The sequence below is a fragment of the Pezoporus flaviventris genome, unplaced genomic scaffold (genome assembly GCF_033815535.1).
Source record: "Pezoporus flaviventris isolate CSIRO_AGI_PZ_B2104156 unplaced genomic scaffold, CSIRO_AGI_Pfla_v1 ptg000126l, whole genome shotgun sequence".
NCBI lineage: Eukaryota > Metazoa > Chordata > Aves > Psittaciformes > Psittacidae > Pezoporus > Pezoporus flaviventris.
The window spans coordinates 636736-664733 of record NW_026892674.1 but is presented as its reverse complement, the minus strand read 5'-3'; the positions used below and the strand labels follow the sequence as shown (position 1 = coordinate 664733).

At 43.2% G+C, this 27998-nt stretch overlaps 1 protein-coding gene across 1 annotated transcript; it reads right to left on the bottom strand.

Moving 5' to 3' along the window:
- Positions 1-7: 7 nt before the first annotated feature.
- Positions 8-19736, bottom strand: ALDH7A1 (aldehyde dehydrogenase 7 family member A1). Its single transcript, XM_061478525.1, has 18 exons — positions 19532-19736; positions 19357-19410; positions 18466-18531; positions 17691-17771; positions 15527-15650; positions 10476-10608; positions 9815-9859; positions 8736-8813; positions 7784-7881; positions 6751-6792; positions 5311-5405; positions 4363-4447; positions 3979-4085; positions 3097-3213; positions 2525-2622; positions 2287-2360; positions 1281-1356; positions 8-507 (listed from the first exon to the last, which is right to left on the bottom strand). Exons 1-18 carry the CDS (start codon positions 19703-19705, stop codon positions 453-455), a joined length of 1602 nt encoding a protein of 533 aa, XP_061334509.1. The 5' UTR covers positions 19706-19736; the 3' UTR covers positions 8-452.
- Positions 19737-27998: the final 8262 nt, after the last annotated feature.

Below are 27998 nucleotides of genomic sequence, written 5' to 3'. Positions count from 1 at the left end.
CAAGGTATCTCACAAAATGTACCTTTATTTACGTTTTAAAAATAGCCCTGTATCACCCACCCTCCACAGCACCAGTTACCTACACAAAGCGCATAATTCAAAGCATAGATCTACTAGCTGGAAATATCAGTGAACAGTGGGGAGGCAGGAGATAGTGTTGATACTGAAATGTAGTAATAAGGCTACAGATTATCCAGGCCATCTGAATCCAAGTTTGTTAGTTTTTGTAACCCTCCCTTCTTCCCAAAGACCACATACTTCTCATATGAAGACCAAAGCAGTAATTTTATATATTGAAACTGAAGTAATTTTAGAGTAGCTGATTTTTTGACAGAATTGGTATCTTTGCTGCAGGTAAGTTCCACATAATTAATTTTCTTCCTCATGAGGCTTAGAAGGTGCTTGGTTCTGAAATGCTAGGTGACTTCATGGCATGGCCATTCACCAGGCTGTCACTGAAACTTGATTCCTTGAGCCAAAGGTAAATCCTTGCTGTAGTTGATTGTACTGGAAGAGAAACAAGTATTTAGAGAACAGACTCAGTCACTGAGACAGATTATGTAATCTGTTTCCTGCGTACAAGGATTCTTATTTCTGCCACTTGTATACAAAAGATTTCTATAAGCAGTTTGCCTCTTTAAAGTTATGAACTGACTAGTCTGGTTTTCTATATAGTAACTATGTATAGGGAAAGATCACATTCCCCATTACCTCTTCCTTGGTAGATTAAAGTAACACTATTTAATCTCTTACTAGGAGAATGTCCATACAGAAAGAATCAAGGTGGGATTTATCACATTCATAAGCCTTTGTGTGAAAACAAAGTCAGCACAGGTAAAGGTTAGGGAGGCCAGCAGAGAGCATGAATGGTCACCCACTACAGGGTGTCAGGAGATTTATCAGGATAGACACCCAACATGTAGCTAAATTGCCAACCACTGGCAATAGTGGCCCCCACACTGTTTGCTACTTCATGTATTTCCGGACAAGTTTCAGCAATTTATATTTTAGCCAAGTTTAAAATCAAAAAAGTTGGGTTTTTTTGTTTTTTTTAACTTTTGAGGAACAGTGAGTGAAGATAGGTCTTTATTTAGACTCTTCAAATAACCTTCCACTAGGAACACAGATGTAAATTCTTGCATGAAGAAAAGGCAGTTACACTCACTGTTACCTCACATTTAATGAAGATAACCTCCTATAGTAAAGGATTTATATGTTTTGAACTTTTGCAAGTTTATTTGCAATTTACATTTACTTTGAATTTTAAAAGTCAGTCTTACCAAGTAGATCGTCTCATATAAAGTTTCCATGAATCACTTCCAGATTCTCTTCCCCCACCAGTGTGCTTTTCACCACCTGTAGGAAAAAGGTTGTAAATGAAAACTTGAAATTTTTTTGAGCATAGGAATCTAGACTGACTCCAGGTGGTGAGACATTTTATAAAAATTCCTGGGAAAAACTATTCCTTTGCCCTTGTTCTGTGTCTGAAATAAATTACCAGAACATCACAACACACAGCTAACTCTTTCCTTATGCTTAATCCAAAAAATATCTGCCTGGAGTAGAAAGTCTCATCACGCTGGCACCACTGGACCTTATTTAAAGATATTTCAACATGAGACAAGAGTACAAGACCATGATTCTTGTATTGTATTGTTTAAATTGTAAGGCGAATATTTCTTCACACACCCCACCTTCCTTTAGTATAAACAAAAAAGAGAAATATGGACAAAAATGTATTCAAAAACTTTCTCACAAATATATTTCATGCTGTAATTTTATATGCAAACATACAAACTAAAAATGCTCATGACTGTTTTAATTAAAAGTCTTTTAAACAGTTTTCCACTCAGCCACATCTCCAAACACATTCAGAACATACTTCTGAGTTATATTCCCTTGATGGTTTGGAGGGGATGATACACGCAATATTTAAAATCAAAATACAGACATTTTTAAATGCTGAAATGCAACTATCTGTAGTCAATTTCTGGTTTCTACTAAAGCAATATAATTAAAAATTAACTGATTTCTTTGGATTTAGTGATTTAAATGGACTGATTAAAACACTGAAAAACAAGATGAGGAGATCTAAATTACACTTGTTTTATAGTGTTAATGCTTTATTTTCTTCCAGAGTCGTTAGAAAACCATAAAACCACCCCAACTTTAAAAAAAATACATAAATAAAAAAAGAAAAAGCCCAAAGAATACCACCAAGTCTCTAGAACTGATGCTGAGGACTTCATCATCAAGAGGGTAAATATAAAAGCATAAGTAACATACCAAAAGCACCTCCAATCTCAGCTCCACTGGTTGGGATGTTGACATTCACAATGCCACAGTCAGATCCCTTTGGTCTGCAAACAAAGGTAAGACACAGTTATTCCTCAGGATCAGGAAAGGCTGCTTCCCTAAATTGAGAGATATAAAATGCTCAACTAGTATTGTGCATAGGTTTACAAAAGACATGAGAGGCTGTGGTCTTATGCTTCAGGAAGGGTGAAAATAATTTAAACTATACCCAAGCCAGCGGAAAATCCTTCCCAAATCTCTGGTAAAGATACTGCTGGAAAGACCTTGTTTTACTTCATTATTCCAGGCAAAAACTTCCTCTTCCTCCTAAAAGGAGCATGTGTCAATGGTTAAACCATGATCATTGAAAGCAAAGCAGTTACAAAGAAACACTGTGAGAAAAAACTCAATGTACTACAGCCATAATGCAAATATATGGAATGCCACTTGGCAAATACACGTGCACCAAGTCAGCTATAGGATACCTCCACCACTGCACAAAACACACAACCAGCTTTTGAGCAAGTTGACATGAGCAATAAAAATCTCTTCCTGTACAGACTCTCATCTTAACTCCAGCGCTCTTCACCAAAAATGCGTAAAAGTAGCTACACATTTACCTCACACAGTGAGGTAAGCTATTACAGTGAATATCCTACAGTGCAGAACAACACTTCCTCAATGTAACACTTCTTCCAAGAGCTGGGACAAAAACATGAACATGTCATACATCTGAAACCTCTCTCCTGAGTCTTCTGTTAGCATCCTTGACACCTGACCAACTGCCCACTGTAATTTTACCTTAAATTTCAGCACATACAGTATGGGGGCAAATGTCTCAGTGTGGACAATGGGTGCATTATGAGGAAGGCCAGTCACAATGGTTGGTTCAACATAATTTCCGGAGCGATTTATAACCTTCAAAACACATAAAAGAGAAAACAACTTAGTAAATTCAAACTAGCATCCTGCTTAGTACTAGTGTAGGAAGGGGATCCTTCGCAGTCTGATTACTATAGTTGTGCCTAGCAATCAGAAACAGAAGGTTAGATCATCTGAGTAGATAAATTAAATTTTACTTAAGCATTTCCTTTAAGTATTTAAACTACAGAAGCATAACTTAGTCTACTAAAGAAACAATCAAATCTCAAAGTCTAGCAGCTGACAAAAAACACTTCCTTTCTTCTGCTTGTAAGTTGATTAGTAAGCTGATTTGAACTTAAAGATATTAAGAATAAAGAGGGTGCCAGTAAAAGACAACAATTCCCAGAATGCTAAGTCCATGATAATGAAACATCCTATATGATAAGGACGTGCAACTGGCTTTCCTGAATCTTCACCATTTCCTGAAGTTTTATGTTGTGAATCCAAGGGCAGAAGAGAATTTTTTTCCTTGTTGTATGTTTGGTACTCTCCATTTTTATTGCTGTATTTTCACTATCTCCTGCAACTAGGGAGCTAAAAGCCAAAAGCTTTTAGCCATTTCTGAGAGGAGAAAGTAGCTTCCAAGTAGACCTATCTTTACCCTAAAGACAAGACTGCAATTCAAACATTCTCAGACTGACTAACAACATTCTGCAATGGCTGACAGGACAAACTGAGAGGCAATCTCAGCCAAAGCCACAACATAACTGTTCTTTTTTTCCCTAGAGCACTAAATGCAGCAGAATAAAAGTAAGTCACCTTTCCACCATAAACCACAGAGCCACCCTGTTGTTTCGCTTGTTCTATTGCATCAAGGAACATTTTCACTGCTTCTTTGGTATGAAGAGGCCCATACAGAGTGTCAGCTAAAACACAAAAGATATAAAGACATACTTTCAGCATAACTGCAAGTGTGTATAATGACATCTGGGAGTAATTACTTCTCCTGTCCAAGATAAACAGTATGAAGCTAAATTCTCATCTCCATTTCAGAGTTAGTACTCTAAATGAAACCAGCTATCCCCCTTACCTGACAAACTGCCAAAATTAGATAGCTTTAATCTATAATCTCAGGTAATTTAATTAGAAAGAAACAAACAGAAACTTGTCTCCTAAACCCATGATGCGAAAATAGCTACTTACAATCCCACGGATCACCAATGCGGACCTGGGCATAGGCCTTAGCAAGCTTTGTCACCACATCTTCATGGATGCTTTCATGGAGGAACTAAACAAAATGTGGTAAGACGGTTGTAAGACAGCTCAACCTATGTAACTATTCCTGAAGTACTACTGCACTTAGAAGATGGCTGAATGAAGTGTGGAGATAGTGTTGCTCACATGCAGCAAATCCCAAAGTTAAAAATAAACACATAAGCAAGGCCTCGAAACAGGACCAACACCATGACATGAAGATTCAAAAGCTTCAGCATGAAGATAGCAAACAAGCAAAGAAACAAAAACCTGTTCTCATTTTACAAGATATCAGATCAATGGTATTAAAGTGTTCTGTAAACTCTTCAGTTAAGAATTTCAGGACAAATACTCAAGTAATTTTTACTGCCACAATTTGAGGAATAACTGCCCTTCTTATAGACCCAAAGCTAATCTGCATCAATTTTGACAAATATTTACCCAATCAACACAACTCTGAAAAAACTAGACATAGGCTGACACTGTAATACCTTTAAACTTGTTGAAAATGACTGGTTAAAAATTGGCAATAATGTAAACAGCACACATAGAGTTGCTTTGCTGAGATCTAAACCCCGAACCAAAATTTGCTGGAGACACATGTAAAGAAGCTCTGGCAATGAAAACAGAGAAATACAGAAGTATAGAAAGGTTTCTTTTCCTGCATTTTAGCAACAGGTACATTTGGAAACACAAAGAAACAGAGAGAGAATTATAGTGGAATGACAAACTACCATCTTGTTTTCCCATCATACTCATTTTTGACAAAGTAAAAATATGCTTCAGAGATTATTTGCTGCTCTCCATAAAATCAGGAATTGTTAGGCATTTTCTGAGCTAATTTGAATTAACTTTAAACTCAGAGCTACCCAAGCCAGACAATACACATTTACTCACCAGCCTTCTAGCAGTTGTGCACCTCTGACCCGCTGTTCCCACAGCAGCAAATAGAGCAGATGGGATGACCAGGTTCAGATCTGCATCTTCAAACACTTACAAAGTTTAAAATATGAGCATGTTAGTGAAATAAACAGGCAGTTTGCAATATTTAAGACACTAGACAATATAATAAACTGACATGCTGGTCAAGTAGCATTAGGAATAATCGCACTAACGTAGCACCCTAAGATATACAGAAATACCTCAAAACACATTACTTTTACACCTGGAATTAGACACACACAATTGAAAATAAATGTAGAGATGAACTACTGAAGAAAGCCTTTTGCAATAAGGCTTGCAAAGAACTGCAGCTTCAATTTAATTCAAGAAACTACAAGCAATTTCTTGCCATCTCTTCACCTTGTCCTTCCCCCACTGAGAAGTCTAGCAGTGTAAAGAAACAATGGCAAAGTGTATCCACATGGGATGCAGAAAAAGTAGCTAACACACAGGTATACAGTAATGTAAAATATAAATGAGCTTAACAATTCATCTGGCTAGAAGACACTGGGATGTTTGAAGCAGAGCTAGTATGTATAAGCCTCATTAGATCCCTGAAATATCACTCAGCTTCACCAGTCCTACATAATTCTCTAAGTGTCCAAAATAATTATTAAACTTGCAGCGAAGCCCAAACAAACTTTTTATGCCATCATTCTAAGTCAATTCCAGAAAAAGCAGGACTTTCATGTGAAAAAGGAAATAATTTCCTAACTACAAAGCATGTTTATGCTACTAGCTTCAAAGCAGCATAGGAAAAAAGACCTGCTCAAATGTGATTTTTAAAAGAGCTTAATATTCTAGATAGCCAATTACATTTGTTTAGAATATGAGAAAGGTGAAACAGAAGGCTCCAGAACAGCACAACAGCAATTTAGGTATTTGTATAGCTTATATTTTCTTTCTGTCATATTGTTCAGCATCACAGTATCTATGTTATGTTTATCTGAGAACTATATCATACCCTAAGCTACTTAAACCTGTAAAATGTGCTACTAAAATAAATACCTGCATGCTTTGCTTTTCAGTACCGCGTCTTAAGACTCTGTATGTATGTACTTATATTATAAAATTCTAAAAATGTATTGATAAAATTATAACTATCCTAAAATCAAGATTATTTAGCATTGTCCACATCCCATTACTGAAGCTTACTGCTTTTCTCATTCTCTTCTTCAACAGTGAACATGTAAGAGCTTAAACTTTCATTTTTAAACTTAAAACACTACCCCTCCACAACACTGAAGAGAGAAAAAAACCCAAACATTCCACTACATACTTTTTAAAACCCAGTGTGGAAAAAAGAAGAGGGAAAAAGGGACAACTTTCTACAAACATCTGCATATGAACTTCCAAGTATCATCTATGTGACTAGATTTCTTTAGTGCCTATTACCAATAATGGCATTGTTTCCTCCCAGTTCCAGCAGACTTCGACCTAATAAAAACAAGACAAGTTATGGCATACACACATGTATTTACCACACCTCACTGAGTGAGGTCACTTCTACCTAGAGCTAAGTTACCATTAAACACATTTTCCTGGATAGACAAAAAGTTTTAGGCATCTCAGTCAACTAATCACTCTAGCCAAAGCAGAAAATTACCTTAAATCTATCACATATTGTGAAGAAAGATACCAGGACAGCAGTTATGACAGAAGGAAACTTAAAAAATAGACAAAAATAGCACTGGAAAGAAAAAGATGAAAATAGAAGAAGGTGCGGCATAAATAGTATGATGCAGACAAAGAAGACGAGCAGTTGCTATAAGGATCAAAATGCACACATAAAACTTAATGAGGCTTATTTGTTAACAGTTTTACCTCAAATCTGAGAGAAAGAAATGCCATTTACTTTTGGGTGAACATTTGCAATCCATTTTTTGGTTTGTTTTCTTTTTTTTATTTTTACATTCCATCTATGAACTTCAAACATGTAAAATGAGAAAATCCTGTTCTCAAGGTTTTCTGTTTAATACTAAAAATTTAGAATTCAGCAGCTCTGCATGGACTCCTGCATTTAAATATCTGCAACAAAACCAGCACCTCAAAAATCATACCTTTTCTCCTGCATCTATAAGGAGTAAAAGATGAAAGGGCATTTCTCCACAAACACATTACCAAAAGGCCATAGGCCCTGGCAAATCTCCACAGTAATTTTCACGGACACCACCTCCCCTGCCACACCCCAAATTCAGTTTAGGACCACGGATTTGTGGATACCCTGGGAAAAAAGCCAAGTTGTGACAGAACTGACTGAAAAAAAAACCAGTATCTACCTCTGAGCAGTTTCAATACCCTACTTCCACCAAGTTAAAAATTAAAGTAACACAACAGGTAAGTGAAACAAGCTATTATTTATATAAATCTTACAGGGCTTCCCTGCCTTTCCCAATCATGGAAAGAAACAGAGATTCCACACACTCACCAAATCTCTCCTGAACCATAAGCGCTACCTGCTTGCCCACTTTTGTGCTGCCAGTGAAGGACAACAGGTCCATTCTCTCATCCTTTGCCATTGCTGTCCTGCACAATGGGAGACATACTACCATGTTCAATGGAACAGCTGGAAAACCTCCTTGCATCTTCCACATAAACCAACTTCAACCAGTGAGATCTTTGAAAATCATAGCAACTTCTTTGAAAACACCATGTGAGTGAGTGAACAGACAGCAGCAAAGCTGCTTCTTCATCAGAAAAGAGGAACAAGGCTGTTTCCCTCCTCCTTTTCAGACAATAAAATCATCTCCTGTACTAACTTTGAAATTCAATCTAAAGTACATAGTCAGATCAGTTCCAATAGTTATGTTCCCTAAGAAAATATGCATACCTATTTCTTACCATGTTTTTTCTTCTCCTGAAATGCTCAAAATATACATCTGAATATCCATTTGTACTGTGAATTGTCTTATTGTAATAAGCAAACAAAACAATTTGATTTTTACAGCTTCCAAGCACAAGTAAGCTTCTATGAGAAAGTGCAGAGTCCTGTGTGAGCATGGAAAAAGAAGAAGTACCCACAAGTGCTCCAAGAGGCTAATGCGCTAAACTTGAAAACTCCTAAGAACACTATGAATGGAATTTAATATTAGCTGCATTCTTTGGGTGTAAGAACATTTGGAAGTAGAATATAAACTCAGATGTATCTCTTCAATAAGTACCTGATAAGTTATTTATTAGCCACTGATCTCACAACAGCAAGTAGAAGTACATAATATGCTTATAGCACGGTCAGAGTTTTGAACCAGATAAAAATGATGGTAACAGGTACGTGCATGTCCTAGGAACTCCTGGAGATAAGAAAGAATTTACAAGAAGTACCTCAAAGAATATTCTTTACCCTCTATACATCTTCACAAAACACTACAAATGTTACCTACCCAATGTCTGCTCCACCACAAACCAGAGAACAGATAGCTCCAGGCACTTTGTTATCCTCCAAGACTTTGGCAATTATTCTAGAATCGAAGATATAGAAATTTCAGAGATCTCTGAGAAGTGCATATAATAGGAATGCACTATTAAAACCATTCTTCATGCATATGAAGAATCTACAGATTTTTAAAAAGCAGGAGTCTTGCAGTTAACTGACATGTAGTTTGTACAATGCATAAGTCTTAGCAAGAAGTTCTGTGTTACAATCATAGCTCACAGCAAAGTAAAACTCTAAAATATATTTATTATGTGTCCACACAACCAGCACAGACAAGCATTAGGTAAGCATGTAAAAACCTTGGCCATACAGTCTTTCACCATCAGAAAGAGACATTTATGTACCTTCATGAAGCTACATAAAATACTTTAAAGTAATTTCAGGCCATTGTTCTCAGGGGTTAATATTAAAGCTACAAGACTTAATAATTATTTTAAAGGGGACTATTTATATTTAGCATTTAAAAATAAATGCTATTTGTAGCACATAATGGATAAGTATTTAAAATGCTAATATAACAAGCAAAGTAACAATAAGCGTAGAGCAAACGTCACTGGAGATTTATTCTTTGGGGTTCTTTTCCCTTTTATAAAGAATGAGTTTCGAACCCTGGAAATGCATGCTAAAATGTTACAAGGTTTGCATAATACAAATCACGTTAAGCCATCTTCAGGATATAGGTCTACACAACCAGCCAGAAGTATTTGCCAAGAAGCTGGTGCTGATGTTGGGCTGAGACTCACAAAAAAAGGGCTTATTCTGAAACATCAGTGCATGATCAAAGGAAGCTGAATTTTATGAGCAAGTCATCTTCTGCAAGGAAGCAAACCACATAACTACCCCTACTTCAGCAGGGGTACAGACCTTGGTCATAGAAGAAACTGGCCAGTAGTACAGGTAACATCCCATATATACCACTGTTTCTTAAGTGACAAGGGGAAAGCGGTTCTTCTGACCACTAAGCACTACCTCGAACACAAAAGATGTTTAAAAAGCAAAACAGAAAGCAAATAAACCTGAGCTCACTTTGTAACAGCAACACTAATGAGGGATGTTGTGGGAGCACCCTTCCTAAACAGGAGAAAAAAAAAAGACATTATTTTCTTTTCAATTCTTCAAGAATAAGAAATAATTCAAATACGTAATTTTTATGGTATCTGAAATACAGTACTCTTTGGTTAGGCTTAATTGCAGGTGTGTGTTAAGACAGGATCTCAAATATTTCCACAGCTGAGTATTCAGAGCTTCTACTCATACCCACATGAACAAGACTTATGCCAGACATTATAGTGAATGAAAGCAAAATGAAGATAAAATTAAGATAAAGCAAAGAAGGAGTTGGGAGGTGAAGTAAAGCTACTTACTTAATCTTTTAATTTTAGCTGTATCAATTCTGAAAATATTAACTGCTTGCTACTTGCTAACTTGCACTGCTGCAAGACCTAAACCTCAATTCTTTATAAACTGGCTAAGTCCTGGACAAGTCTGAATCTCAATACGTCATAAAAGAGGTTACCACAAAATACAACAAAGCTCTTTAACTACAAGTGAACCTAAAAATATATAGAAATTAAGCCTATATGAGATAGATTCAAATATACAGAAACACCAGACATTTGATTTCATGCTTACATAACTGCCCTCTCATTTTAAAATACTGTTAATACACTGGAGTCCTGTATCTTACCAGAGGCAAGCATTTCCACAGATCATTGCAATTGCGCTGTTCCACCCATAAACTGCTACAGGGAAGTTGAAGGCTGTGATAATTCCTACTAAGCCAACAGGGTTCCACTGCTCTATAAGGGCATGGCCAGGTCCTGAAAGCAAAGACACAACATAAGGTAATTTGCGGTTATTCAATGTTTTGGGTTTTATAAAGAAACCATGTAAGCAATGGAGCTAGCATCACTGCTCTGTTCATCAGAACAGTAGCTTGTTAAGAGCACTATTACGTATGCTCTGCAGCTTACAGAAGCAAGGTATGCTAGATGTCCAGGAGCCATGGAGCTCAGAGCAGCCAGAGCCACCAAGGGAGCCTCAAGTCCTCGACAGGACTTGCCCAGGAGCCAGCAGCTAACTGACATGAGCAGCCGACTCACAGGAGGCAGAGCCAGGAGGGACAGCACCAGTCCTGACTGGTTAAAACCGACCCCAGGGAGCAGGAGTGAATTGGTGAGCATTCACCTTATAACCAGGGCCTGGTCTGGGAGCTCTGCTCTGGCTGCCCTGGTAGTGGCCAGCATAGGCACCCAGACAGAGCCGACGAGATGGGAGGCTGCAGCACAGAGCTCAGAGGGTAGAGAGTGCCTGCACTGGACTTGTGAGGGGAGGGTGCACAATGGGCAAGGCTGCACTCAGTGCGCCCTGGTGCAGGTCCTCCTGCAGCAGGTGACTGAGCTGCAGGACACTGTCAATAGGCTACAAGATGTCAGGGAAGCTGAGAGGAAGCAGGACTGCTTGCTCCAGGCCCAAACTGTGCAGGGGCCTCAAGCGTCCCCTGTACTTCGTGGAGGAAAGGAAGCTGATAACCCAAGAAGCTGGGAAATAGTGACAAAAAAAAAACAACAAAAAAAGGAGGAAGAGGACCATTAAAAGCAAGTGGCTTCCTCCTATATCTGTTGTCCCCACCCAGAATCGCTTTGCAGGTCTACAGGGGGCTAACAAAGAAACACACTCGCACCATTAAAAACCGGCTGAGGCACTGATAAAGATCACTACTGGTGCTGCCAGTGGTCACAGTAGTAGGGGACTCTTTTGAAGGGAACAGAAGCATTCAGCTGTCGGCCTGACCCAGCCTCAAGGGAGGCATGCTGCCTACCAGGGGTTTGGATCAGGGGTGCTGCAGAGAGGCTGCCTGCTCTAGTAAGCCCCAGTGTTACCCACTTCTAGTGATTCATGTGGGTGCTAGTGATAATAGACAGCAGTAGACTGGAGAACATAAAGAAGGAGTACAGAGCCCTGGGAGAGGTGGTTAGGGGCTCTGGAGCTCAGACAGTCTTTTAGTCAATTCTCCAGGACAGAGGGGAGGACCTTAAAAAGGCTAGGCGGATTGGCCAGGTTAATAAATGGTTAGGACAGCGGTTAGAACAGTTAGTCAGGGGTCTGGGTATCTTGAACACGGGATTCAAGTTAGTAGGCCAGGTCTAGTGGAGGCTGGTGGAGCTGGTCTGACAATGAAGGGGAAGCGTGGTTTTGGTAGGAGGCTTGCCAGGCTGGTCAAGAAAGCTTTAAACTAGATGTGTTGAGGGAGGAGGGCATCATTCCATCCCAACACACCCAGTCAGTTGCCAGCACCTATAATAAATGCTCGGAGCAATGCAGAGATATTCCAGACGCTCCAGCCGATGAGCCGGCTTCATTTGCAGCTTGGCTCAGATGCCTCCATACAAACGCCTGTAGCATGGGGAACAAGCAAGAGGAATTAGAGATGTGTGCACATCTACAGGGATATGACATAATAGGTATCACAGAAACATGGTGGGATGGCTCCTATGACTGGAGTGTTGGAATGGGAGGTTACAGGCTCTTTAGAAAAGACAGGCCTGGCAGACAGGGAGTGGAGTCGCTATTTACGTTAGGAATAGGCTGGAAAGTATGGAACTCTGTCTGGGGACAGGTGAGCAGTCAACAGGGAGTTTGTGGGTCAGGGTTGAAGGGAGAACAGCTACAGGAGACATTACTGTGGGGACCTGTTAGAGACCGCCTGATCAAAAGGATTCTGTGGATGAAGTGCTCTATAGACAAATAGCAACAGCCTCATGCTCGCATGCCCTTGTCCTCCTGGGGGACTTCAACCACCCTGATATCTGTTGGAGGGACGGTATGGCCCGGCACAAGCAATCCAGGAGGTTACTCGACTGTGTGGAAGTCAACTTCCTTCTGCAAGTAATAAAGGAGCCAACAAGGAGAGGTGCCATGCTTGACCTCCTGCTCACCAACAGGGAAGGGCTGGCTGGAAATGTGACACTCCAGGGCAGCCTTGGTTGTAGCGACCATGAGATGGTTGGGCTCGGGATCCTCAGGACAGCGAGAAGAGCGTGCAGCAAGCTCACTGCTCTGGACTTCAGAAGAGCAGACTTTGGCCTCTTCACGAACCCGCTTAGTAAGGTTCCATGGGATACAACCCCTGGAGGGGCCCAAGATTCAAGGATCACCTGCTACAAGCTCAGGAGTGTTGAGTCCCAACTAGAAGGAAGTGCAGCAGGAGGGCCAGGAGACCTCCTTGGATGGATAAGGAGCTGCTGAGGAAACTTTAAGGGAAAAAAGAGGCTTATAAGAGGTGGAAGCAAGGACAGGCAGCCTGGGAAGAATACAGGGATGTCATCCGGGAAGCTAGGGACCAGGTTAGGAAAGCTAAGGACAAGTTAGAATTAAAATTGGCTAGGGATGTGAAAGATAACAGGAAGGGATCCTACAGTTACACTGCAAATAAAAGACAGACTAGGAACAATGCGGGCCCTCTCTGGAAGCTATCAGGAGAGCTGGCTACCCTAGATTTGGAGAAGGTTGAGGTTCTTAATATCTTCTTTGCCTCAGTCTTCACTGGCAAAGGCTCTGACCACACCACCCAAGTCTTGGAAGTCAGATGCAGGGACTGTGAGAATGAAGACCTTGGGCCCCGTTGTTCGAGACCATCTTAAGAACCTGAACATGCACAAGTCCATGGGACCCGATGAAATCCAGCCGCGTGTCCTGAAGCAACTGGCAAATGAAGCTGCTAAGTCAAGCCACTGTCCGTCATATTTGAAAAACCACGGCAGTCAGGTGAAGTTCCCGATGACTGGAAAAAGGGAAATATAACCCCCATTTCCAAGAAGGGGAAAATGGATGAGCCAGGGAACTACAGTCAGTCTCACCTCTGCACCTGGCAAAATCTTGGAGCAGATTCTCCTGGAAGGCATGCTAAGGCACATGAAAAACAACAAGGCGCTTGGTGACAGCCAGCATGGCTTCACTAAGGAGAAATCCTGCCTCACCAGTTTGGTGGCCTTCTATGATGGGGCTACGGAACTGACGGACAGGAGTAGAGCAGTTGATGTCATCTACCTGGACTTGGGCAAAGTATTCAACACTGTCCCACACAACATCCTTGTTTCTAAATTGGAGGGACATCAATTTGATGGATGGAGACTCAGTGGATAAAGAACTGGCTGGATGGCTGTATGCAAAGAGTTGTGGTCAATGGCTCAATGTCCGGCTGGAGACCAGTAATGAGTGGTGTCCCACAGGGATGGGTGTTGGGACCGGTCTTGTTTAACATCTTTCTTGGTGACATGAACAGTGGGATTGAGTGCACCCTCAGCAAGTTTGCCGATGACACCAAGCAGTGAGGTTGGGTTGATACGCTAGAGGGAAGGAATGCCATCCAGAGGGACCTCAACAAGCTTGTAAGGTGGGCTGATACCAGCCTTATGAAGTTTAACCATGACAAGTGCAAGGTCCTACACCTAGGTCGGAGCAATCCCAGGCACAGCCGCAAGTTGGACAGAGAAGAGATTCAGAGCAGCCCTGCAGAGAAGCATTTGAGGGTGTTGTTCCATAAGAAAGTGAACATGAGCCGGCTTCAGTGTGCGCTCGCAGTCCAGAAAGCCAACCATACCCTGGGCTGCATCCAGAGGAGCGTGATTAGCACGTCGTGGGAGGTGACCTGCCCCTCTACTCTGCTCTCGTGAGACCTCACCTGGAGTATTGTGTACAGTTCTGGCGTCCTCAATATAAAAAGGACATGGATCTGTTGGAACAAGTCCAGAGGAGGGTCAAGAGGATGATCAGGGGACTGGAGCACCTCCCGTATGAAGATAGGCTGAGGAAGTTGGGGCTGTTCAGCCTGGAAAAGAGAAGGCTGCATGGAAACCTCATAGCAGCCTTCCAGGATCAGAAGGGGGCCTACAAGGATGCTGGAGAGAGACTCTTCCTTAAGGACTGTAGTGACAGGACAAGGGGTAACGGGTTAAAACTTAACCAGGGGAAGTTTAGATTGGATATAAGGAAGAAGTTCTTTACTGTAAGGGTGGTGAGGCCCTGGCAATGGGTAGCCCAGGGGGGTTGTGAATGCTCCATCCCTGGCGGTGTTCCAGGCCAGGTTAGACAGAGCCTTAGTGTGAGGTGTCCCTGCCCATGGCAGGGGGGTTGGAATTAGATGATCTTAAGGTCCTTTCCAACCCTAACTATTCTATGATTCTATGGGGGAAAAATCTAAGAACATGCAACATGAAGTTTCTACTATTTAAACTATTCAGTTAACAGAATAGCAATTCCTTGCTGATCAGTAACTGACAAAAAAGTCTCTCATTTCTATGTACACTATTGAACTTTTTATGTACTTTCTGCCAGCACCTTCATTAACAAAGAAATCGGAGAATCTAATACTTCAAGGAATGGAGAGAAAATCTATTGCCTCCCTTGCTACATGCCACAGGCTAGGTACATCATTAGGTGGTGCTTCTGCCTGTAAGCGTTATCTGTTCCTAGACAACATGCTCCCTAACTCCCAGAATACAGATTTCCTGTACTACATCACTGTATGTTTCAGACAGAAACTGTATGTTTCTTCATCTCTCCATCTGCACTCAAAAAAAAAAAAACAAACTCAAAACCAACCATAAAACCAAACCAAACCGAAAAAAACCCACAACCAACTAACCAAAAATATGCACCAAGAAAAAAAAAAAACAAAAACAAAAAACCCCACAAAAAACCACCACCAAGAAAAACACAACATACAGAAATACTTACTTTCTGATGGCAAAATAGGTCCACCAATCATTCGGGACAAACCAACAGCGTAGTCGCAGACGTCAACATACTCCTGCACCTCCCCAACACCCTCAACAAAAATCTTTCCCATTTCCAAAGAGACCTGAAAAAATTAAGAGCAAAACCAAAGTTTTTGGGTTTCTTTTTTCTTTTTCTTTTTTTTAAATTCCCTTACATCCCAAATACATTTCTCTCCCACTAATATCAGGTATATCTGTACACCAACACAATTTAATATATTTTTTTTCATTAGAAGATTCACCTCCACCTCAGTTATTCACAGCTTAGAGAACAAACATGGTTCCAATAGGATCCCAAAAGAAGGAAATTAGAAGAGAAAATTAACGAACAGAGGAAATGAAAAATGATCTACTGAAAGGAGTATCCTACAGTAATGAGGTTTATAGATTTAGATCACTGGAACACTGAATTTCCATCAGGGCATTTGTATATATTGTGGACCAGCCATGAAATAAATTGGGAAAGAGGGACTACTCTGCTCCAGCAAAAGAAAATGGTCATTTACATTTTTCATAAGCAAACTACTTATTTTACAACATCTCAAAGCGAGTTTCAGACACTGCTGAAAAAAGTCTACACATCTCCAGTATTTTAGTAAACTGCGATATTTAGGATCAATATCCTTTCTTTTTAGCTGAAGTCAATCCTAAACTATGTACTTCTGTTAAAAACATGTTAGAGGCATACAGCAAACATACAGATTATCAGTGGGAATAAGATGGTAGTTGAAGACTTTTTCCTCCAGAAGTGAGAAAATTCATTAATTTAGTAATTAAGAACTCACCCATTTACCCCCATTTAATTTTACAATCATGCTCTGATATCTAGGTGCAACTTTCATGCTGGTATCATCTACCAGTTTAAACTGTTGACTGTGCTTTGGAAAAGGTTAAGTGAGGAACAGGGTTTGAAGGATTGCCACAAAACTTTAATCCCCATACAAAGGTTAAAATAAAGATGACTAAATGTATTTCTAGGTATTTCTATGATGCCTGTGGTCACCTTGAGACAGAAGGATTAGCCCCTATCTGTGACCAGAAATGGACAGACATCAGGCATATTTACTAAGAAACAGGGGTAAGTCCGTAAGTGCAGTAGAGATGCACCTAGATACTTGGCAAGGACATTGTCAGGCAAGGCTGGAAATTTGCAGCAGCATATGAAAAGGTGAGTTGCCATACAGTTGCCTTTTACATAAAGCCAAGAAAAGTCCTAAAATCTGGATGCTTACTGCACAGTTTTCACCCTTAAGTTCACACCCTATCCTGAAAGAGCTAGACAGACCTATCTGTTTGGGGAAATGAGAAAAATGCTGTGGCAATAAGTAACAAGTTTTGTCCAAGGAACATACAGCAAACCTGTCTGTCCACATTCACTAGGGAAACTGTGCCATTTTTGAATATAAAAGTGCATCAGCACTCTAATTCCACTACAGAAACGGTGCTGAGGAGACAACATCAAGGGAAACTGCAGAACAAAGTTTTGTGGGTTAACAATATGGGCTTGGCTACACATAGTTATTCACTGAAAACTGTTTCTGAATAGCAGCACATACAGGCAAGCCCTTAAAGGAAAGTGGCAAGTCCCCATTTTGTATCCTTTTCTTCCCTAGCAACTGGTGTTTTAAAGAAGCAGTCCTTCAACCTTTATGTCCTGCATAGATCTCCTGCAAGAGATCTCCTTAAGACCATCTCACCTTCTGAAGCATTACATCTCCACATGTCAGTTCACAAAATCCTGTGGACCTCCAGAAAGAGCTCAAGGTTAAAAGCTCTGTATTGGAGTAAGGTCTTTTTCAGGACACTTTCAGTATTAGACAGTGCCCTACCTGACAGGCTGGTGGGAAAAGCAGGGCAAGGGCTGTAACACTCCTCCCAGAGTACAGGCTCAGAATGAATTACGCTTTTTTTCCTATTATATAATATCATCTTCACAGTAGGATGCCAGAATGCAACTTTTTTTTTTTTTTTAGTTAAGATTTCCGTAGGCAAGCTAATAAAACTAACAGCATTTTAACAATTACTAATTTTAGTATTGCAGAATGGCAAGTTACAGAAAAATAAGAAAAACAGTTTTGACCCCTCCTCCCACCAAAGTTAAGCAGCTTCTTAGAACACCTTACCAAGCTTCCCAGAACTTTGATTTTTTGTCTCAGGGCATCACCAATCTGTCGCACTATTTCTCCACGCTTCGGAGCAGGGATCTAGTCAAAGCAAAAGAAAACAGAAGAAGCTACTTCAGATTGAACATCTGTGACTTCTGCTGCACATATACACTGCTAGTTTTCCACCCCCGCAACAAGATACCACTGACTGCTGCGCTTTTCCCTCTACCTTCCCAAGACATTGTTACTTGTTTTTTTTCATGCACACTGCCTTACAAAAACTGTTTCCTGCCTCACAGAGACTGATAACACTGCACACATTTGTGTTCATTCAAGAGCAGTTCCACTGAATATAGCCAGAAGCATTCAGATTATCAGTTCTGCTACTTAAGTTACATTACCACAATGCACCCAAACAATCAGCTGCACCTCAAGAAACAAGCAACAGTGTTCTCCCAGGAAAAAGCATGTAGCAACGCAAAGTTAAACACACCCACAGGGATAATTTGCTTGTGACAAGTTTTCTGAACTTCAGCAGACGTGTTGGCAATGGCTTACAGGCACAAACCTAAGTGAACTTGCCAGGCTTTTCGAAACAAACGTTTTCCTCTGTACATCAGCGGTAACGTACACAAGTTGTCTGGGTTTGTTTGTTGAGATCTGTATCGCAGATTTGTGCTTTAATGCAACATACACAATATGAACATGTTTTTACACCTCCATCTAACAGGACAATTTAATGGGCTTTACCTGCCAGAGATATGTTATAAAAGAGAAGCCTCTGGTAACTTACATTAGCCCAGACATTCCATGCCTCTTTAGCCTTCTTTACTGTTTCTTCATAATCCTCCAAACTAGCCTACATGGAGAAGCATGTCAAAGAAAAGGTTAGGAAAACCAAAACCCCAAAACAAATGCCACAGAAAAGCTCTTGCATCCAGCTCAAGACAGTTCTAGTGGGCAGTACTGCACTAGAGAATACACACTTCCACAAGAAGTTTACATTCTGACAATACAGTGTGTTGAACTGCTAGAAGTTACTGTTGAGGAAAAGCATTTGTGTTGCCTGAACAAAGAAAAAAAGAGTGAGCAGATGACAAAGATGATAAAGGACACTCCACACAGGATGCAGGCTGTAAGGGAGGCATCATATGTAAAATTATGTATCTCCTTTTATCTTGGATACTACTACTACTAACAGTATTAAGCAAAGGCTGTGAGTACTGTCCTACTCCACCAGCCTCACTAGGCATCAACAGCTAATCGAATCCCAGCATACCAAAGAAGCAGGTTAGACCCACAGCACTATTCCCAAGACAAAAAAGTTCACAAATTCACCACAATGCCACGTCGCTCTTGTTCATACCTCCCCTGGGCACTGCTCCACCGAATGGCCACAAGCCATCCCTATTCTGCAAAGCGAAACAAAGAAAAACAGGCCCTCGCTCGTCCCAGCACTAGCTACAGTGCAGAGGGAGACGGGAGGATGAGAGGTATAACCACCTGGTTTTTCTATCACAAAAGCCACACACCATCCGAGCAGCGGTGAGCCTCACCGCCGGCCTCAGGGGCCAAAAATCCATGGCCCCTGCGGGTCCGTGCCCCCCGCCGGCTTGGCCGACGGGAGGAGCAGCTCTCCTCAACAGCCCTTTGGACCACCCCCGCCCGAACGGGCCCCGCTCACCTGCCGGACGCTAGCGATGGGTTCGTTGTTGGCTGGGCAGAACGTCGTCACCACCTAGAGCAGAGCGGAGGGAGCGGCGGAGGCGGGTCAGTGCCCAAGGCCTGCCGCGGCCCCACCCTCTCCTCTCCGCGCCCAGGGGCCCGCTCCCCACCACAGGCCGCGCCGCCGCCCGCACCTGCCCGCGGCCGCCCCAGCGCCCATTGTAGACACCAGGGTTCTCCTCCTGAAGGCCCAGCTCCCGCAGCCAGGCGTAGTCGGGCTGGCTGACCAGCAGAGTAGACATGGCGCCTGCCGCGACCCCGGCCCGAAGCGGTAGGAGGGCGGTAGCACCACGGCGTAACCGCAGCATCGCTGAAAGCTGACGGGAGGGGCGGGTGCAAGCGGTGATGCGCTCCCCGCCTCCCTGCCCACAGCGGCGATTGGTGGAGGTGCTGATGCGCCCCCTTGCCGGGCCCTGCCCCCTGCTGCCTGCCCCCTGCCTGACTGCCTGCCTGCCCCCTGCCTGCTGCGTGACTCCTTCCGGCCTCCTACCTTCCCCCTGCCAGCTGCTAGCCCCCTGCCTGCTGCTAGACCCCTGCCAGCCTGCCCCCCTGACCGCTGCTTGCCCCCTTCCTGCCTGCCCCCTGCTTGCCTGCCATTTGCCTGCTGCCTGCCCCAGCCCACTGGGGGTGGAGGCAAGTAGAGCAGAGCCCAGGGGCACAGAGTTCCAGATGCCCCCTTCCCGCTTACCTTCAAGGACTACCACACACTCCCATGGGCAGAGGGTCTCTCGGTTGAGTATTTCTAATTGCAGGATAAAATCGGAGCTCAAAAACAAAAATGTAGCTATCCTTACTGAACAAAGGCAGTAATAATAATGAATGATTACAATATGGAGGAGTATGCATTACCCTTTTCGTTCTTTAATACCATGCTTCTCAGTGAGAAGAGATGGCTTCGCCTCCTAGGCTGGCCACTTGCCCACACTCCAGTGTTTGTGATTTTACAGTCTTTTTATGTCTCCCTTCCTCTGTACAGGGCTAACACACCTCACTTGATATGCACCCATCTTGCAAAACTGCAAGTATTTTTTATCCCATATTTTTAAACTTCAGAGGCTCTAAAAATTTAGAGGACTTATTATGATCAAGAAATACTGTTTGTTTTCAGGAATGCAATGTTTTCTGAATGACCAACCCAATGAGGAATAAACCCCAAGACTGAACTTTAAGTGTCTTAGCACATAAAGGATAGAAGAAAAATATTACTGATCTCAAAAATGCCATAATTTATGGTTTGGTTTCCACAACCATGCTCTTTTTCTTCTGTAGATTGTATTACCTATAAATAATTTGCTTTTTAAGAAAGAGTTGTTCAAGTAATTTTGTTGAATGAAAAGTATCTTTGGGTGGTGTAACCATAGTAGTGTTATAAATTAAGTCTGGCAAAGTCGAAGAACGGAATATGCCGTTGGCTTCACTGCATGCAAGATCAAATTGTCACTTGCACAAGGAAACTGGGGTTGGATACCATAAAACTTTTATCAAAAAGGCAGCAATCCATTCACCTTTGAGAGGAATACATAAAGAATCTTGAGCAAAAGCAACCCAAATGGGAAATTAGTACATCTGAAAGGCAGAACTCTTTTTAAGCAGGGGGATGATACCCTTTGCCTACCTGGACAACAAATGCCATCAAGAGAACAGCAGTGCAGCCTTTCTTCCACTGCTCTGACACCATGCTTTTATAGCCTTGACCTCAAGAAGGTATCCTACCAGTGCTGTGGTAGATCAACCCCCAAATCTGTTCATTATAAGGTAGCAACGCCTACCAAAAACCTGATAGGTGTCCATCACACCTGGATGTGGAGAGTTACTGTTAAGAAATAGTAGGACTAGGTGTATTATAAACATTTGTAAAACAATTCTTATTTCCTCTTAGTTCCTGAAAATTCATTATATATTGAGTAACATACTAATTTCACTTGTTCTGCAAGGAGCTCTAAAAGGTTTTGACTGAAATTTTACTTTCTCCCAAGGGATTCTCCCAACCAGTGTCCTAAACAGGCCAAAGTCAGTCCTCCAGAAGCCCAAGGTGGGTGTTTTGCTGACCTTCTGTTCTGCTGAAAGACAGGGTATGCCACAAAGTGAGCACACACTAGCTGTATAATATGTAGAGTTTATTAAACAAACACACTAAAGCAAATAAGCAAACTAAAGCAAGCACACTAACGTGAATTAGGTAAATATCTCTATATAGGGAATAAGTACAATAAAGCAAATCAGAGATATAGATATATAAGTACTGAAGGAAGTTAGCAATGCATTAAAACATTACTGATTAGAGAGAACAGAGATTAAGAAGAAATACATCACTGATTACCACTGAATCATCACCCAGGCCCACACTTCCAGCTGGGAAACCCATTGCAGCTGACGTCAGGAGTCTCAGGTAATTGGAAAATTCCTACACGGTACATCAACACATAGGTGAGGCTTCTCCCACAGCCACAAGAGGGTCTTGCTTTTATACCCTTAGAAAACCACAGCTTTATGCCAGCTCTGTAACTGTTTACTCCTGGGGCCATGCAGTTTCTCATGATCTTTGTTGTCCACTCTGAGAGCATTGGCCAGGTGCCCCAGTGTGGCCAAGTATGAAAGTCATAGAACAGCTGCACACCTATGTTTTCCTGCCTCTTTCTGACAAACTGTCATAACGAACATAAACTCTACTGAATACACTGTGACAAAAACATACTTTATTATGCCTCTCAGTCATGACAGGGAATCAGCTCCCAGCCAGGTTCCAATCCATTACACTTTCTTCCTGACTTCTCCAAGGTCTGAAAATTCATTTTGTGATCACTTTGCTCAAGACAGCCTCCAACCTTCACATCACGCACCAGTTCTCTGTTTGTTTGTGAACAGCAGATCTAGCCAGGCATCTCCCTTAGTTGGCTCACTCACCAGCTGGGTTAGGAAGTTATCTTCCACACCCTCCAAGAACCTCCTTGATTGTTTCCTCTCTGCAGTATTGTACTTCTGGCAGACATCTGGTATGTTGAAGTCCCTCATGAGAACAACGACTAGTGATCATGAAACTTCTCCCAGTTGTTTGAAGAATGCTTCATCCCTACCTCCATCCTGGCTAGGTGGTCTATAACAGACTCCTACCAGGATATCTGCTTGATTGGCCTACCCCCTGACCTTCACTCACAGACATTCAGCCTTCTCGCTAACAGCACTGAGTTCCAGGCAGTCATTGCAATAATGTACTAATACATCACCATGCACCTCATCTCACCAGAATTACATTCCTTTTGTGAGTGGCACTCCCTGGAACAGTGGTACCTTTTGATGTGCATAGGATATTTTGGATATTTTGTTTGTTTAGTGTAGAAATCCAATAATAATAGGCTGTGTGTATTTTCATATCCCCTAGACAGGCTCTGATTCACATCAGAATCTAATATGTGCCATATTACGAGCTGTGCAGTCACTGTAATGCAGATGACCCTTAAGGAGAGTGTGCATCCCACCTCCCCCCAGTACACATAAGACATAAAAATCCCTCCATTCTTAAATTATTTTGAAATGTGTGACTTAAAAAACAACAGAAAATTGCCCCGTGCTTTTACCTGGAAGTTCAGATGGCCAGAGAGAATGCAGGTCTTGTATGACCAATAATACATTTGCACTGCTAATAGTGCTGAGGCCCTGAACTAGACATTAGCTTTTAGGTCCACCTGTTGCTTACCACATGAGGACAGGAAGCAAAAGAGGCTGTTAAACATTTTGTCTGTGCTGATAATTGCTCCAGAGAGGATGCCTTCAACACCAGAGCGGAGAAAAGCTCAGCGTCTAGGAGCCTCAACTCAGAGCGAGAAAAACCACGGAATCAGCCTCAGATCCTCGACAGGACCTGCCCATGAGCCGGCAGCTCAGCTGATTCGAGCAGGGACTCACAGGGGGCGGAGCCAGGAGGAGCGGCACCAGCCCTGACTGGTTAAAAACCTGCCCAGGGAGCGCGAGCGGTGAGGGTGGGATGGGACAGTTTGTGCATGAAGGCGAGTGGAATGGTGAGCATTCACCTTATAACCAGGGCCTGGTCTGGGAGCTCTGCTCTGGCTGCCCTGGTAGTGGCCAGCATAGGCACCCAGACAGAGCCGATGAGATGGGAGGCTGCAGCACAGAGCTCAGAGGGTAGAGAGTGCCTGCACTGGACTTGTGAGGGGAGGGTGCACAATGGGCAAGGCTGCACTCAGTGCGCCCAGGTGACTGAGCTGCAGGACACTGTCAATAGGCTACAAGATGTCAGGGAAGCTGAGAGGAAGCAGGACTGCTTGCTCCAGGCCCAAACTGTGCAGGGGCCTCAAGCGTCCCCTGTACTTCGTGGAGGAAAGGAAGCTGATAACCCAGGAAGCTGGGAAATAGTGACAAAAAAAAAACAACAAAAAAAGGAGGAAGAGGACCATTAAAAGCAAGTGGCTTCCTCCTATATCTGTTGTCCCCACCCAGAATCGCTTTGCAGGTCTACAGGGGGTTAACAAAGAAACACACTCGCACCATTAAAAACCGGCTGAGGCACTGATAAAGATCACTACTGGTGCTGCCAGTGGTCACAGTAGTAGGGGACTCTTTTGAAGGGAACAGAAGCATTCAGCTGTCGGCCTGACCCAGCCTCAAGGGAGGCATGCTGCCTACCAGGGGTTTGGATCAGGGGTGCTGCAGAGAGGCTGCCTGCTCTAGTAAGCCCCAGTGTTACCCACTTCTAGTGATTCATGTGGGTGCTAGTGATAATAGACAGCAGTAGACTGGAGAACATAAAGAAGGAGTACAGAGCCCTGGGAGAGGTGGTTAGGGGCTCTGGAGCTCAGATAGTCTTTTAGTCAATTCTCCAGGACAGAGGGGAGGACCTTAAAAAGGCTAGGCGGATTGGCCAGGTTAATAAATGGTTAGGACAGCGGTTAGAACAGTTAGTCAGGGGTTTGGGTATCTTGAACACGGGATTCAAGTTAGTAGGCCAGGTCTAGTGGAGGCTGGTGGAGCTGGTCTGACAATGAAGGGGAAGCGTGGTTTTGGTAGGAGGCTTGCCAGGCTGGTCAAGAAAGCTTTAAACTAGATGTGTTGAGGGAGGAGGGCATCATTCCATCCCAACACACCCAGTCAGTTGCCAGCACCTATAATAAATGCTCGGAGCAATGCAGAGATATTCCAGACGCTCCAGCCGATGAGCCGGCTTCATTTGCAGCTTGGCTCAGATGCCTCCATACAAACGCCTGTAGCATGGGGAACAAGCAAGAGGAATTAGAGATGTGTGCACATCTACAGGGATATGACATAATAGGTATCACAGAAACATGGTGGGATGGCTCCTATGACTGGAGTGTTGGAATGGGAGGTTACAGGCTCTTTAGAAAAGACAGGCCTGGCAGACAGGGAGTGGAGTCGCTATTTACGTTAGGAATAGGCTGGAAAGTATGGAACTCTGTCTGGGGACAGGTGAGCAGTCAACAGGGAGTTTGTGGGTCAGGGTTGAAGGGAGAACAGCTACAGGAGACATTACTGTGGGGACCTGTTAGAGACCGCCTGATCAAAAGGATTCTGTGGATGATGTGCTCTATAGACAAATAGCAACAGCCTCATGCTCGCATGCCCTTGTCCTCCTGGGGGACTTCAACCACCCTGATATCTGTTGGAGGGACGGTATGGCCCGGCACAAGCAATCCAGGAGGTTACTCGACTGTGTGGAAGTCAACTTCCTTCTGCAAGTAATAAAGGAGCCAACAAGGAGAGGTGCCATGCTTGACCTCCTGCTCACCAACAGGGAAGGGCTGGCTGGAAATGTGACACTCCAGGGCAGCCTTGGTTGTAGCGACCATGAGATGGTTGGGCTCGGGATCCTCAGGACAGCGAGAAGAGCGTGCAGCAAGCTCACTGCTCTGGACTTCAGAAGAGCAGACTTTGGCCTCTTCACGAACCCGCTTAGTAAGGTTCCATGGGATACAACCCCTGGAGGGGCCCAAGATTCAAGGATCACCTGCTACAAGCTCAGGAGTGTTGAGTCCCAACTAGAAGGAAGTGCAGCAGGAGGGCCAGGAGACCTCCTTGGATGGATAAGGAGCTGCTGAGGAAACTTTAAGGGAAAAAAGAGGCTTATAAGAGGTGGAAGCAAGGACAGGCAGCCTGGGAAGAATACAGGGATGTCATCCGGGAAGCTAGGGACCAGGTTAGGAAAGCTAAGGACAAGTTAGAATTAAAATTGGCTAGGGATGTGAAAGATAACAGGAAGGGATCCTACAGTTACACTGCAAATAAAAGACAGACTAGGAACAATGCGGGCCCTCTCTGGAAGCTATCAGGAGAGCTGGCTACCCTAGATTTGGAGAAGGTTGAGGTTCTTAATATCTTCTTTGCCTCAGTCTTCACTGGCAAAGGCTCTGACCACACCACCCAAGTCTTGGAAGTCAGATGCAGGGACTGTGAGAATGAAGACCTTGGGCCCCGTTGTTCGAGACCATCTTAAGAACCTGAACATGCACAAGTCCATGGGACCCAATGAAATCCAGCCGCGTGTCCTGAAGCAACTGGCAAATGAAGCTGCTAAGTCAAGCCACTGTCCGTCATATTTGAAAAACCACGGCAGTCAGGTGAAGTTCCCGATGACTGGAAAAAGGGAAATATAACCCCCATTTCCAAGAAGGGGAAAATGGATGAGCCAGGGAACTACAGTCAGTCTCACCTCTGCACCTGGCAAAATCTTGGAGCAGATTCTCCTGGAAGGCATGCTAAGGCACATGAAAAACAACAAGGCGCTTGGTGACAGCCAGCATGGCTTCACTAAGGAGAAATCCTGCCTCACCAGTTTGGTGGCCTTCTATGATGGGGCTACGGAACTGACGGACAGGAGTAGAGCAGTTGATGTCATCTACCTGGACTTGGGCAAAGTATTCAACACTGTCCCACACAACATCCTTGTTTCTAAATTGGAGGGACATCAATTTGATGGATGGAGCACCCAGTGGATAAAGAACTGGCTGGATGGCTGTATGCAAAGAGTTGTGGTCAATGGCTCAATGTCCGGCTGGAGACCAGTAATGAGTGGTGTCCCACAGGGATGGGTGTTGGGACCGGTCTTGTTTAACATCTTTCTTGGTGACATGGACAGTGGGATTGAGTGCACCCTCAGCAAGTTTGCCGATGACACCAAGCAGTGAGGTTGGGTTGATACGCTGGAGGGAAGGAATGCCATCCAGAGGGACCTCAACAAGCTTGTAAGGTGGGCTGATACCAGCCTTATGAAGTTTAACCATGACAAGTGCAAGGTCCTACACCTAGGTCGGAGCAATCCCAGGGACAGCCGCAAGTTGGACAGAGAAGAGATTCAGAGCAGCCCTGCAGAGAAGCATTTGAGGGTGTTGTTCCGTAAGAAAGTGAACATGAGCCGGCTTCAGTGTGCGCTCGCAGTCCAGAAGGCCAACCATACCCTGGGCTGCATCCAGAGGAGCGTGACTAGCAGGTCGAGGGAGGTGACCTGCCCCTCTGCTCTGCTCTCGTGAGACCTCACCTGGAGTATTGTGTACAGTTCTGGCGTCCTCAATATAAAAAGGACATGGATCTGTTGGAACAAGTCCAGAGGAGGGTCAAGAGGATGATCAGGGGACTGGAGCACCTCCCGTATGAAGATAGGCTGAGGAAGTTGGGGCTGTTCAGCCTGGAAAAGAGAAGGCTGCATGGAAACCTCATAGCAGCCTTCCAGGATCAGAAGGGGGCCTACAAGGATGCTGGAGAGAGACTCTTCCTTAAGGACTGTAGTGATAGGACAAGGGGTAACGGGTTAAAACTTAACCAGGGGAAGTTTAGATTGGATATAAGGAAGAAGTTCTTTACTGTAAGAGTGGTGAGGCCCTGGCAATGGGTAGCCCAGGGGGGTTGTGAATGCTCCATCCCTGGCGGTGTTCAAGGCCAGGTTAGACAGAGCCTTAGTGTGAGGTGTCCCTGCCCATGGCAGGGGGGTTGGAATTAGATGATCTTAAGGTCCTTTCCAACCCTAACTCTTCTATGATTCTATGATTCTCTAAATCTTATCTCAATGTTGATGATGAAGGCAGTTAAAGAAATAGGGATTTTGTATAGCTATCATAATAATCTTTGCAAAGGCTTTTCTCAAGTGTAACTTAGCATGTAAATGTTTCTATGGGTGGTAATATACCTGTGAAAACAGTCAACAGCCTCCTCCTTTCTGTGACTTTAATTATTCACTGCTTTGCTGATCTGCATTTCTTGTCCTTTCAGTAGTACTGCTTGATGAGAAAGACTGGCTGTTTAGCTCCTACAAGCCTTAGGCAGAGTTCTTTTTAGTGATTTAGAAAATTACTACAGGGACATGAAAAATATAATTTAAAAAATTTGTTGTCCAAGTCTTAGCTCAGGTAACTCTGGATTTCATTATGACAACATTGCATATTAAGTGGGTGTAGTAATGAGGCCTGAGACCATGACATATATAGTGAAGGGGTTAATGAGGTGGCAGAGAATGAGAGCAGACAACAGGACAGGCTTGCTCTTCTCTCCTCCGCAAAGCAGGGACACCTCTTTGGCAAGATTTGCAGTTCTGACTGGGTCAGATGATGTCCAGGTGAAACTAAGCTTAATGAGCTACCA

What these genes read in the sequence shown, in the direction of transcription:
- ALDH7A1 (XM_061478525.1), bottom strand. Translation starts at nt 19,705, where the DNA reads ATGCTGCGGTTACGCCGTGGTGCTACCGCCCTCCTACCGCTTCGGGCC. An exon ending in CATTGGTGATCCGTGGGATT is followed by an intron (nt 4,086 to 4,362) that starts GTAAGTAGCTAT and finishes TTTGTGTTTTAG; the next exon opens with CTGACACTCTGTATGGGCCT. An exon ending in TGTATGTGCTGAAATTTAAG is followed by an intron (nt 2,623 to 3,096) that starts GTAAAATTACAG and finishes TGCTCCTTTTAG; the next exon opens with GAGGAAGAGGAAGTTTTTGC.